The sequence below is a fragment of the Quercus suber genome, unplaced genomic scaffold (genome assembly GCF_002906115.3).
Source record: "Quercus suber isolate HL8 unplaced genomic scaffold, Cork oak 2.0 scaffold_168, whole genome shotgun sequence".
In the NCBI taxonomy this organism is placed as follows: Eukaryota; Viridiplantae; Streptophyta; class Magnoliopsida; order Fagales; family Fagaceae; genus Quercus; species Quercus suber.
In genome coordinates this window covers 1,163,463-1,178,547 of record NW_027069628.1, presented here as the reverse complement: position 1 = coordinate 1,178,547, position 15,085 = coordinate 1,163,463, and the positions used below count along the sequence as shown (strand labels likewise).

At 35.1% G+C, this 15,085-nt stretch overlaps 1 protein-coding gene across 1 annotated transcript; it reads right to left on the bottom strand.

The window, feature by feature from the left end:
• Positions 1–2,333: 2,333 nt before the first annotated feature.
• On the bottom strand, positions 2,334–3,511 carry LOC112037459 (uncharacterized). The gene is made up of 2 exons (XM_024070301.1): positions 3,386–3,511; positions 2,334–3,068 (listed from the first exon to the last, which is right to left on the bottom strand). Exons 1-2 carry the CDS (start codon positions 3,509–3,511, stop codon positions 2,334–2,336), a joined length of 861 nt encoding a protein of 286 aa, XP_023926069.1.
• Positions 3,512–15,085: the final 11,574 nt, after the last annotated feature.

Genomic DNA, 15,085 nt, shown 5'->3' with positions numbered 1-15,085 from the left:
TGGGGCATTGACCTATTTACATTGCGTGTAGATATGTCCTTTTTGCATGAAAGCATGTTTTCATTTAAGGCATCAATCCATTTTTTTTTCAAGCATGTCCACACTAGGGGCATTGACCAAAAATGTTTTCATGATAATTTGTTTCTAACGAGCTAGAGAAAGAAAGCCATTTTGCAAAAACCAATGATGGTAGACCATGATCTTCTTTCATGTTCCCCAATGGTAGCAATATCAAATTAACTCAGCTTCCATCCAAGCAAGGAATATGCCCCAAACTAGGGGCATTGGCTAAGTGCTTCCAATTTCTTGTAATGAATGACTCCATTGCTGATTTGTTAGGACATATATGTTTTAACTTGTTTAAGAACATATGTCATTTAGTTATGTATATTGGCTAATCCTTTGACAAAACGCACTTTGCTTGTAATTGGGTAGTTCTAGGTGTTTTTAATACTTCAAGAAACAATGTTTCAAGGTCAAGTGTTGAAGTCATCAAGTCTGTCCAAGAGAAAGCAAGTTGAAGTACAAAATTTATAAAGCTCGACACCTCTCGACAGCTACCTCGACACCTGCTATCTGTCGAGATTTAAAAAGTCAGATTTCCAATCTGATTTTCTTGGGATCCGTGAATATGTTTTTGGGCCCTCTTTTCTTCTAACCCTAAACATATAAAATGATTATTTTAAGAGCCGTTTTGGGTGACACAAGTTGCATTATCATTGAGCAATCTCTGTTTAAGCAAATTGTGATCAACAGACGAAGTTCTTGACCTAGTTCATCTTCCATCAAGAAGTTGCTGTGTATTTGCACCATAGGGTTTTGTAACCAAGCATCTTCCTGCTATTCATCAGAAAGGATGATCTGAAGAACTTTGCAGCCAACCATTCTTCATCAGTTGGTGTTCTAAAGTCGCATACTTGGATCCGCGCATTGGTTAGTCACATACTTGGGAGCCGTGCATCAAAAGTGGAGACTGTCACTACAGATCAAGTCCAATTGGGTATTGGGGTAAGGGTTCAACTGTAGGTTGGTAAGGTACTTGGGATTCCTTTACTTGTAACCGCTTGATTTAATAATAGTGGAGTTTCGAGAGTGATGACCTGAAAATCACCTGGTGGGGTTTTTGCCATTAGGGTTTTCCCCATTCGTAAACAAATCACCGTGTTATTTATTTTTCGCTGCTTATTTAGTTGATTGGTGATTTGTTTGTGCTTCCATAAAATTGCATGATTAATTGATTAATTAATTACTTGGCTAAATTAATTAATTAGGGTTAATCACAAGGGGTCATTCACATTGTGACCTATCAATGACTTTGAAAATTGGGTTTTAAAGCACCCCTGCTATTCCAGATGATGAAATTCATTAAAAACAAAACAAGAAAAATTGGACAAGCACCAAGCGGAGAGGGACACTTATCAGTAGGAAATAAAGGCATGACCTTCTTCCTCAAGCTCCATACACTCTGTTTCAACAGCTTCATGATTTGCCCCTCCCCTGGGCACCACATCACAATCTGTTGACCCAATCCCAACCAGCTCTCTTGCCGACTCCCCAAAAGCTTTACTACACAACATATGACCATCGGCGCCTCCATCTAACTTGCTAGACCCACGAAACTTCGAGCTTCCACCCTCACACTCTTCTCCACCACAACTCCCTTTGAACTCAAAACCCACTTTCGGCCAAGGCCTGGTTGATGGCAATGGCTCTCTACCCTAATCTAGCTTGCTCATGCTATCACCCTGTTGCTGATTTTCCTAAGGAGAACAACTCACAGACTAAATTGAAGGGGAAGGGGCTTGGCAACTACTTGTATTAGTCTGAGGATTTATTATATAAGCCCTAGCTCGTGCAAGGGCTTTCTTGCCTTTGACCGATGCTTTGTGGTCCACTTTACTCAACGAACCATCCTTACCTTTGATCACTTTATGAAACTTTGGGCTTCTTCCCAACGCAACATAGGCCTAGTGAGAATCACTACTACTTGCTTTTAGTTCAACATCTGCTAAATGGGCTTCAGTGGCGGGCTTTGATGAAAACAATTTCCTTTTAAACTCCCTGGCCGACCCATCACTAGCCTTAAACTTCCCCACAACGTTGCTGAACCTTGCCTCATTCACATTCTTTCTTAGCTCATGCTTTAGTCGACCGTTATCCAAACCATTGTAGGCCCTTCCACTACCCTGGAGCTTAGTCCCATTCTTCCTGCGTGATACAACAGTCCATGGTCCGTATGTACCTGACTGTACCTCCTCACACACACTCTCATGCATGATCTTGCTGGGCTCCACCTCGGGCCCCACATTGTCAGGCACACGCTCATCGCATGGCTAGCTATCTGAGGTCCCATTCTCCTTCGTTCCAAGTGTCGACGACGATGACTCAGCTCGGATTGTATACGGGCAATTTTCTTTACGGTGTCTGATTCGTCCGTAAGAAAAACACAAACTCTGTAATCCTTCATAACAGATGGTTTGCTCACATTTCCCAATTAAAACTGCAGTGGGCAGTGGTTTATCCACATCAACTTGTACACATATCCTCGCATATCTACCTCTCGTTTCCATGGCAGTGTGTGAATCTACTCGCAAAACATTTTTGATGGACTTACCAATATGAATGAGAGCCTCAGGATTATAGTATTCAATTGGTAGCTCTTTTATCCGTATCCAAACAGCTATAGATGTGACGTTCGCCAACGCCGGCCGAAAGTCTGGTTCCCAAGGTCTAATGGAGAGGAAGTTTTCCCTAATGAACCAAGGGCCTTTTTTAAGAATGGCTTCATAATCATCTTTTAGAGAAAAGCGAGTGAGATAGAAACCATGCTCCAAGTCGACGCAGTCCAACCTCCCAGGCGGTTTCCATAAGGAAAGAAGCCTATTGTGCAGAAAGTTGAGCCCCACCGATTTTCCATACACCTTAACTATAAGAGCTTTTGACCATGGCGTTTGAATACGCTTCTTAAAGTCTCCTGAGAACTTGACAGCGACAAGCCCCTCACGCAGGTTCTCTACTTCATCATCCAATTCCGCTTCATCTTCCATAAGCTCACCAAAACAGAAAGCCTGCATGAAAGCACCAGGAATTTATCCTATAAGTTTATCTTTGAATGTAGCCGATCCATTCCAAGGCCCCTGACCATGGGTTGGTGATGACAGAGCCGACACCCTTTCTTCCCTAAATCCAGCATGCTTCACATCTTTTACTTTTTTGTTACTACGAGCTAGCTCTTCTTGTTCTTCTTGAGAGAGTGACAGAGGAGGAGAGCTCATGACACCCGACTCCCCCATTCAATTGAGATGTACAAATAATTCATACCAATCTGCCATAAGGAAAGAAGCCTATTGTGCAGAAAGTTGAGCCCCACCGATCTGCCATACACCTTAACTATAAGAGCTTTTGACCATGGCGTTCGAATACGCTTCTTAAAGTCTCCTGAGAACTTGACAGCGACAAGCCCCTCATGCAGGTTCTCTACTTCATCATCCGATTCCGCTTCATCTTCCATAAGCTCACCAAAACAAAAAGCCTGCGTGAAAGCACCAGGAATTTCTCCTATAAGTTTATCTCTGAATGTAGCCGATCCATTCCAAGGCCCCTGACCATGGGTTGGTGATGACAGAGCCGACCCCCTTTCTTCCCTGAATCTAGCATGCTTCACGTCTTTTACTTTTTTGTTACTACGAGCTAGCTCTTTTGTTCTTCTTGCGAGAGTGACAGAGGAGGAGAGCTCATGATGCGTGACTCCCCCATTCAATTGAGATGTACAAATAATTCATACCAATCCTATCTCATGCGCCTCATCATGCATTGGCCTCTGGTACTTTTTTTTTCCTTTGTATATGCTTGCTAACTTAAATCTTTTATAGTTGTTGCCAACTCATCTTTTTCCTTTTTTTCTTTTGTCATGCAGACTATGCTTTCACAAGATAGTAAAAGCACGCACACATGTTTGTCGTGTTTGATGTTTCTTTATTGTGTATATATATATATATATATATCTATGGCATCTCCGTGGTTCCACTTGCTCCTCTTGTGTGCGAGAGCAATTCAGTTTTTTGCTTTACTTGCTTCTAATATTCTGTTTTTCTCTTTTGCAGCAACTAGTCCTTGGCCCTTCTTGTTTGATTAAGACTTTGTTTAAGTGGAAAACCATATTTTTCCGCATTTTCTTATGTTTGGTAATATCACAAAAAAAAACCTTCTTGAAAAATTATTTGATAATTTCCCTTCTTTTACTTGACATAAACTAGAGTTGTTTTCCCTAAAAAAACTTCTAAGAAGGCACAACCAAAAAAAAAAAAAAAAAAAAACACCCGACTATCTCACGAAAGTTATAAGAAAAATAACTCTATTTCATACAAAAAACTAAATAAAAGAAGTTAAGAGATAGTTTTTTAGAAAATACTTATTGAAACATAATTCATTTTCCAAAAATGTTAATGCCAAAACAAATAGAATTAAAGAAAGTTTCTCTCTCTCTCTCTCTCTCTCTCTCTCTCTCCTAGCTCTAAATCCTTGATTTTGTATGCCATGGCGGCTCTAGAAATTTTTTATAGAATGGTCACTAAGAAACTTAAATTATACAAAATTTAATAAAAGACAATTTGAATATATCAACGTCAGTTTAAAAAAATATATATATCAACGTCACCAAAAAAAAAAACGCAAATATATGAAATATTACAATTTTTTTGTATTAACAAAGAGAATAAAAAAAAAAAACTAATAAAAGATAAAGTGCAAATTGAAAATGCTGATATGAGAATAATAAAGTGACCACAACAATTTCATAACAAATCTTAAGCAATAAGTTGTTAGCCTGTTATTAGTGAGTAAAACATGTTAATATTGAACTCGAATTAGAGTAACAGCTTACCACATAAGATTTATTGTGAAATTATTGTAAAAATATTGTGAATGTAGCATTACTCTTATATTTATTGAACTCAAATTCTTATGGGTCTTGATAAGGGGAATTTTTAATTGAAAAAATAAAATTTGATCTCCAAAGACCCGTCAGCTCTATTATGCATACTGAAGATAGTAAGCTGAAGGTAGTAAGCTGAAGATAGTAAGCTGAAGGTAGTAAGCTGAAGGGTAGCTGAAGATAGTAAGCTAAAGGTAGTAAGCTGAAGATAGTAAGCTGAAGGTAGTAAGCAGAAGGGTAAGCTGAAGATAGTAAGCTGAAGGTAGTAAGCTGAAGGGTAAGCAGAAGATAGTAAGCTGAAGGTAGTAAGCTGAAGATAGTAAGCTGAAGGTAGTAAGCTGAAGATTAGTAAGCTGAAGGTAGTAAGCTGAAGGGTAAGCTGAAGATAGTAAGCTGAAGGTAGTAAGCTGAAGGGTAAGCTGAAGGCAGTAAGCTGAAGATAATAAAGCTGACGACCCTAAAGCTGACGACCCTAACGAGGTTGAAGGCAAAGCTGACGACCCTAAAGCTGACGACCCTAAAGCTGACGACCCTAAACGAGGTCGAAGGCAAAGCTGACGACCCTAAAGCTGACGACCCTAAAGCTGACGACCTTAACGAGGTCGTAGGCAAAGCTGACGACCCTAAAGCTGACGACCCTAACGAAGTCGAAGGCAAAGCTGACGACCCTAAAGCTGACGACCTTAACGAGGTCGTANCTACAACCCCCCCCCCCCCCCCCAAAAAAAAGGTTTTCAGAACTAGACCAGACCAAGAGGTTGGACCGTGAAAACCGAGAATTGAGATGAAAACCAGTTTTTTAAGCATAAAGAACCGGATTTTTTGTTAATTCCGTGAACCCCTAAAACCAGGGTTGGACCGCACGAACCGATGGCAAGAACCGTGCAGCCCAACCCCTTAGCAATTTTTTTTTTTAAAAATTTTATATAAACAACTTAACACAATTTTATTCTACTTAATTAAATTGTCCATCTCTTACAAGGAATAAAAAATTATGATTAAAAATCTTCAAAGATATTCAACTTTACTTCAAAAATTAATCATAAATTTTAATGTTTTCATGGTTATTATTTTATTTTATTAACTTTCTTATTTAATTGTTAAATATATGCTTGAAAATCATTAAATTTCCCTCACATATATAGATATATTAGTCAATTTTGCTAGTTTTATAAATTTAATATCTATATTTAGGCTTTAATTAATTATGACGACATCATGATTCGACCCCAGTTCGACCTCGATTCGACCTCAAAAACTTTGAACCTCTCATTTTTACGGTTCAATGAACGGTCCAAGTCTGAAAACCTTGCTTAAAATAAATGTGCCCATAGTGAGTCCTGTCTAGCCCAATGCCTTAACTTATACCCACGGTGAAAGAGTTGCATCTCTTGGCTTGGCAAGTGCTCATTTTTGTATGATAAGGGGAATTTTTAATTGAAAAAATAAAATTTGATCTCCAAAGACCCGTCAGCTCTATTATGCATATTGAAGATAGTAAGCTGAAGGTAGTAAGCTGAAGGGTAAGCTGAAGATAGTAAGCTGAAGATAGTAAGCTAAAGGTAGTAAGCTGAAGATAGTAAGCTGAAGGTAGTAAGCTGAAAGGGTAAGCTGAAGATAGTAAGCTGAAGGTAGTAAGCTGAAGGGTAAGCTGAAGGCAGTAAGCTGAAGATAATAAAGCTGACGACCCTAACGAGGTTGAAGGCAAAGCTGACGACCCTAAAGCTGACGACCCTAACGAGGTCGAAGGCAAAGCTGACGCCCTAAAGCTGACGACCTTAACGAGGTCGTAGGCAAAGCTGACGACTCTAACGAGGTCGAAGGCAAAGCTGACGACCCTAAAGCTGACGACCTTAACGAGGTCGTAGGCAAAGCTGACGACCCTAACGAGGTCGAAGGCAAAGCTGACGACCCTAAAGCTGACGACCTTAACGAGGTCGTAAGCAAAGCTGACGACCCTGACGAGGCAGTAGGCGAAGCTGACGACCCTAATGAGGAAGTAGGCAAAGCTGACGGCTCTAAAGCTGACGGCTCCAATGTATTCTTGACTTGATCACCGCACATGAATGATAAAAAGATGACTTGCTTTCCACGTTCAGTATTAGAGTCCTATAAGGAAAGGATTCCGCAATCTACGCTCATAAGGATTCCTATAAGGAAAAGACTTCTACTCCAAGAAAGAGAGGTCCACCCTCTACTACTATAAAAACCCCAATACCCTCACAAGCCAAGGTACACATAATTGACCCCGCTCTAGCACTTTAGAGTTGTGAGAAGTTCTAACTTGACCTTCGGAGGGTATTTGGCTAGTACCATACCGGTACTCCTCTTAAGGTCTTTAGCTTTTGTGTTGTGCAGGTGCTGTTTCGGGTGTGCGAGGACCGTGTGGCTCACTGGTGATTTTTTCGGCATCATCATTGTAAATGGTGATGATTATATTAATACGCTGTATTGTTTAGAACAAGAAATATATCTTTCTTAATTTTCTCATCAATTTCATTAGCGCATTTAGATTTTTGATATTTGAGTATTGTTTTCTTGTAACACAAACTACCCAACGAGTTTCCATTATAGTCTCATCAATATTTTGTAAGAGGCAATAAGTGACAGTATAGAACACTTACAAAGATCCTACTTAATTGTAAGATTGATTAAGTAAAAGCCATACGTAAAAAGAATGCAATTTTTTTTTTTTTAATATAAAAACAAAAATATTCATTGTTTCCGCTATCCTACACTTTGACTTCCATGATTTCTTTCAGATATTGTTTCGGTTGCCTCTCTAGAAGAAGGTTATGGACTTGTATCCAAAATTTTGTCGTTATAAAATCAATTGTGTGAACACTCAAATACAGTAGCCACTCTTTTTGTACGTTTCATGCATGAAAGCAATTTCACAATTTTGATACATTCTCCTTTATCAATTTTTCTTCCAATTCTGTTCTAGGACAATAGCTTACCCACAGAAGGCATTCGGCTTGAGCTGCCCCAAAAGCGTACACCGCCAGATCCATCCAATCAGAACAATGATATCATCAACATCTTCAAGGCCCTTCATAACTATAAAATCTAATGGTCCATTTGAATTGAGGAGGAGGGAGAGGGAATAGAGTAGAAGATAGTAGAATTGGCTCAAAATTAAATTATTTTCAGCCAACTTTACTCTTCTCCTCTCCACTCCCCCTTTCTCTCCCCTCAATTCAAACAAGCCCTAAGTTGTAAGAGTATTGACACGAATACGTGTATGGGTTATAACATTTCTTAAAAACTAGGGTACGACGACAGGTCAAAGATATGGTAATTAATTAATTATTTTTAGGTATATTTTAAATATTTTTGGACATAATATGTTTGTATTAGATTTTAAAATTAAGTAACAACAATAAAATGCTTGAAAACATATATAAAATTGAAATAAGCAAGGAAATACTATGACATCCATAAAATATTGTCTAAAATACAAATTAAGAGTTCAAATAAATTAAAAACTTAAGTTGCATAAGTACCCACACGGGTACGTACAGGTGCTTGGCCATTTTAGTTATGTCCGTGCAACATAAGATATTACTTATACGTGACCGCAATAATGGGCCTCCCATGATCAGGGTCAGCAATCACCTTGAATGGCCACAGTTTCATGTCACGTTGCACAGATTCATCATTGAATCGCCTTCCAATCAAACGTTTAGAGTCTTCATACCACCAACATGAACATCAATATGCAAAAAAATCATTACTTATTTTCTTTTTCTTTTTTGCTGAATAAACAAATCATTACATTAAACATTCATAGCTTCATTGAACAATATCAAAGCAAACATAGATGAACTTTTCTTGACGCTCCAGGGATTTGTCTTATGCAAAATAAAATTTCAACATTGAATGAGAAAATATTGTTTACAAAAGAAACACGATATGACAAGACAACGTCACTAATGAGCTATAGATACAATTAGTACCGGCTTAAATCAAGTTGAGGCCTCATTTAAGCCGAGGTCTAAGAGGCTAAGAGCAACCGCATCAGCTTTTCTAAAAGATTTCATTTTATTTTACATAAAAAATTTACTTTTTTCTATTTTATACTATCACTTTTAAAAAATATTCACATCAGTCTATTTATTATACACTATATTTTTTATAAAAAATATTTTTACAAAACACCTACCATCACTTTTACAAAACACCCACATCAATCCATTAGTCCATCTTTTTTAAATACTAAAATAATATATAGAAGAGCTACAATAACCGTGCATATATGCACGGTTACTGTAGCATTTGTGCATTTATGCACAATTTTACACCCACTGATGTGAGTGTTTTTTTATCAAAATGTGTAAATTGAGCTGCTTTTTGTATTTTGCAAGACTTTGCAACCATTGATGTGGTTGCTCTAAGAGCATAATCTTAAGTGGGACCAATTCATATCTAAAATCCATTATAGTTTCTTTTTTTATTTACATAAAATCTATTCTTCTTATTAATTTAGTTAGTATATATAGATTTTCCTAATAACTACTTTTTAATCATAATATGAGTAATTCATTTAATTTTCTTGTGATATAATTAATTTTGAAATAAGATTGAAATGGAGAATTTCTTATATTTAAAATTCATTACTATTTAAAAAAAGATTTAAAATACATTCTTCTTACCTTTTGAGATGTATACTAATTAAGTTTTTATATTTAGGTTCTTCTCATGTCCACTTTTCATATTTTAATATAACTAATTCATTTTCTTGTGACATAATCAACTTTAATTTTAAAAACTTTTCTTTTTATAGAAACAAATAAACAACTCTAAAAAAATATTGGTAGTAAAATTTTGTAAGCCATATATGCATCTTGAAAAGAATGATTAATCTTTTTATGTAATCAAGAACTATTATATTATATTTTTTAAATTTGAATATTATTATGATTATTTTCATTGTCATCTTTCCCTAACATTATTACACGCTCTTCTAACTCTTTTTGATTAATTTTTATTCTGAATTGACAAATTTCACATAATTTTTTTGTTATACCTTTTAAATTCCTAACAACTTTATCAAGAGATCCCATTTGAGATTCAGTTGATTTTTTGTTTTTCACTTATTTCTTTCTTAAATATTTTATATTTAGATTGATATTTTTTAGTAGATATTTATAATTAAAAAATATTTACCAATAACTGAAATAGAATCAATAATGTAAAATTAGAATACGATAAAAATAAAATAAAATATAAAGCATATAACAATAGAGTCTACTTTATTAAAGTCAATATTGTAACTTAATAACAAATTTATATTTATATATATCTAAAAGTTGAGACATATAATTTAATATTGTTGTACTCTTGTTGAGCCATCCATCAACCACATCATACTTTTTTTTTTTTTAATGTCCTTTATGATTTTTCTATTTTATTTTATATAAAATAATTAAATATAGTTAATGGAAAAACATGTTAATACACTCCATTACTATTCAACATGTTACTATTCATTTGTTTTTAATGCAAATATTTAACCATTTAGCTACCCAAATTGATTTCATTTTTTCATTTCTTTTTCTTTCTAATTTCAAGTAATTGTTAAAATTGAATAATTCATTATCATGTAGTGGATATTTGCACATGTTTACTGTTTATTACAAAGATTACTATTCATTAAATGCAAATGTTTGACTATATTTAGCTATCCAAATTGATTTCAACTTTTCTCTCTTCTTCTAATTTCAAGTAATTATTAAAATTGAATATTTAAACATTTCATCTTCCTATTCTTTAAAAAAAAAAAACTCTTCTTCTCTTCCTCCAACCTTTTCCCTCCCTCTTTGTCTCTTTATCTCTCTACTACTCTTTACCATTAAACTCCCTTCATCATTCCTCTTTCTTATATTTTACTCTTCTTCTCTCCATTTTATTTTATATAAATTTGATATCATTTATTCCATTCAATCCATATTCTTTTCCACACAAAAACTGTGTTAGTACTCTCTCTCTCTCTCTCTCTCTCTCTCTCTCCTCCCCCCCCCCCTCTCTATGGATTTTGTTCTTTCTTACACCTCTTATTAAGGTTGATGGTTCTTTTTTCTTTCTTTTTTAATATGTGTTTTGGATTGTGTTTTTTTTTCCCCCCATTAGAAAGTGTTTTCTTTCCCTTTTATAACTTTGGTTGAATTTTGGTTTGTGTCAATACTTAGTTTCTTTTGGAAATATGAATTTGAATATGCCTACCAATTGTTTGAGTAATAAATTATTATAAAGTCTATTTTTTTATTCATTTAGTTTCATTTAATTTTGGCTAAGATAACATTGCAATTTTCTGATGAGTTTTGATTATTATGATTATTTTCCCATTCCTTAAGATATGAAAATTTTGAATAATAAATTTAAAAGTTATAAAGTTTAGTTATATATTAGGCAAATATAATACACTACGATAGATGTTAGAAGAATATGATTCAAAAAATATTAATCAAACACAAAAAAATAATTTAAAAAATTATATATTTGTACAGATAAAAAGATAAAAAAAAAAATACTCAAAAAAATCTTCTTAAAAAAATAGACAATATTTAAAGTAATTGTTACCTTTTATATATTACATCTTATTACATAATATTTATATTCTCACGCATCGCGTGAGTCTGCCGCTAATTTACTTAATAATAGAATCACCCAACGGTCTTAACTTTTTCAGACAAAAACAATTTTAACAAATAACTAGATGAATTATTACTAAACAAATCACGATCAATTTTATATAAATAAATAAAAAAAAATCAAATATCATAATTGAGATGTAAAATTTATATTAAAAAAATGAAAATTTATTTTTATTATTTACCTTGTGAAAGACAATTAATAATGCGACAAATGCAACTATTTTTTAATACAAATTTTATAATTGCTGAAATGGTTGACTATAAATTGTAGATATAATTGACACTCATGGACTCATTATTTACTATCAATAACTTCAAAAATTATGAAATTTTTTGTGGAAAAAGTTGTCCATAGCATTATTGGTGAAGCCATGCATAATAAAGGAAAGCAAAAATTTAATTTATAATTTTGACAATCAAACTTGCTTACAAAAATTAAAGTCATGGCAAATTGATTATTAATAAGCCCGCAAGTCACAAGATTATGGGGTCCCACACTTTGTGAGTAGTTGAACGGGCTCATAAAATAAGCAGCAATGCAACACCCAAACGAAACTACTCAAACAAACGAGTCAGGCCACTCTTGACTACACAGATCACAATAGTCCGAAACCCACTCTTGACTACAACTCTCACTAAAAGCAAAGGATTTTCCTATAACAGAGAGAGAAATTCCCCATTTTACAGCAAATGGCTCTGTTCCTTTTCACTATCATAAAAGAAAACAAAACAACAGTAATAATTTTTTTCTTTTTTTCAAGTTCCCTCAGCTTCACAATAATTTTGACTAAACAGGACCCACATACGTTTGAACACAAATAAGCCAATAAAACTCTAAAAATCTAGACTTGTAATTGTGTCAGAGAAGTAGGAACTCACCAAAAACAGTGTTGGTGGGGTTTATGGAAACCTGGTCCTTAGCTGCCTGACCAATCAAGCGGTGAGTTTCATTGAAAGCCACATAAGATGGTGTTGTACGGTTCCCCAGATCATTGGGTATTATCATAATTGAGATGTAAAATTTATATTAAAAAAATGAAAATTTATTTTTATTATTTACCTTGTGAAAGACAATTAATAATGCGACAAATGCAACTATTTTTTAATACAAATTTTATAATTGCTGAAATGGTTGACTATAAATTGTAGATATAATTGACACTCATGGACTCATTATTTACTATCAATAACTTCAAAAATTATGAAATTTTTTGTGGAAAAAGTTGTCCATAGCATTATTGGTGAAGCCATGCATAATAAAGGAAAGCAAAAATTTAATTTATAATTTTGACAATCAAACTTGCTTACAAAAATTAAAGTCATGGCAAATTGATTATTAATAAGCCCGCAAGTCACAAGATTATGGGGTCCCACACTTTGTGAGTAGTTGAACGGGCTCATAAAATAAGCAGCAATGCAACACCCAAACGAAACTACTCAAACAAACGAGTCAGGCCACTCTTGACTACACAGATCACAATAGTCCGAAACCCACTCTTGACTACAACTCTCACTAAAAGCAAAGGATTTTCCTATAACAGAGAGAGAAATTCCCCATTTTACAGCAAATGGCTCTGTTCCTTTTCACTATCATAAAAGAAAACAAAACAACAGTAATAATTTTTTTCTTTTTTTCAAGTTCCCTCAGCTTCACAATAATTTTGACTAAACAGGACCCACATACGTTTGAACACAAATAAGCCAATAAAACTCTAAAAATCTAGACTTGTAATTGTGTCAGAGAAGTAGGAACTCACCAAAAACAGTGTTGGTGGGGTTTATGGAAACCTGGTCCTTAGCTGCCTGACCAATCAAGCGGTGAGTTTCATTGAAAGCCACATAAGATGGTGTTGTACGGTTCCCCAGATCATTGGGTATGATCTCCACCCGATTACGTTGCCAAACTGCCACACATGAGTAGCACGTTCCCAAGTCAATTCCGATCGCCGAACCCTCTCCTTTTCCCATCTTAGCTAACAAAATTGAACAGAAAAAAGATACTGAAAAAAGAACAAGGAAAATTTTGGAACTTCTAAGTTAAGATCATAGAAATTCTACGCTATGGTTTGCTGACTCAAAGATGCAGTAGGAAGTGGAGTAAACGAGCTACATAGTTGTTTGTTTGTTTAGATGGAGAAATTAATACACCATGTATGTTTCCTTCATGATACATGGAGGTGGAGGGGGCATCAGATGCTGTATACCACCTCGTTTAGATGACTATATTATTGGTTGCAAGAAGATTCTACTACACTTGTTCTACTTTTCGTACCATTTTCAATCGATGTCATAAAGGATAAAGCGATACTATATATCCAAAGGCAATTCTTCTTTAATTGAGCAATATTGATCACGAAATTTCCTACAACTTTTTTTTATTAATTTCTTTTAACAGGGCAATTTTTCCCCCCAAACAATGTGCTAAGTTTTATTATAAAACAACATCATTTTTATAAATTTATCATTTTTTTTTATACGACATAAAAATTCTACTCTAAATTAATCTAAAAGTATATTTGTGTCAGGCTCTCTTATGGAAACTTGAACTCTGATTTTTGCCCCCATTCTCCAAAGATACCTACGTACTTTTATTTTGAGAATTATACTTTAAATCTCAATTTTATGGCTAATGTCAATATGAAGCTAATTAACAAACCAAATTAAATTATTTGTGTAATTAACCAATATAGATATGCATGGATAGATAATCAAATATATATATATATATATATATATCATAAACAATCAATCACACCCAAAGGAACACTAGCGTACGATGAAGATATATATATATATATATATCATAAACAATCAATCACACCCAAAGGAACACTAGCGTACGATAAGCTTCAGTCGCTATCGTGCGCACGAGCTTTTCTCTGCCATTCTCGATAGCGTTGCTTCGGGAAGTGGCTTTTTCTTGCCCCTCTGTGGCTCCTTGCTGCTGTGTGGGGTGGATTGCCTTCTGTGTTCAACTGAGAGCCCAGTCTCTCCTTTCTCTCTTAGCATACGATAAGCTTCAGTCGTTATCGTGTGCACGAGCTTTTCTTTGCCATTCTCGCTAGCTTTGCTTCGGGAAGTGGCTGTTTCCTGCCCCTCTGTGGCGCATGGATGTTGTGTGGGATGGATTGCCTCCAATGTGTGGCAGTTTTTTTACACGACTGGTGATAGGATCGTTGAGACCGTGGATCAAGGACCCTATCTGAATTTGAGAAAGCCCATATTGTAAGTACTTTATATGCTGCTTTTATATACTCTGTTACTAGTAGCTTGTTGGTTGAGTTCGTGTAGTGAAGTATGTGCTGTGGAAAGGGGTGCGGTTGAAGTGAAGGGAGGTCATTTCACCCTGTAGAGGCTCCGATTTGATTGGGGTTTTAATTCAACTTGGGTTTGGTAAGATCAAAAGTTGCAAATTCATGAGAGCACTCGCTTGGAATTGTCAGGGTGCTTACAGTGCTCCGACTATCCGAGCTATAAGGGAGTTAATCCATGTGTC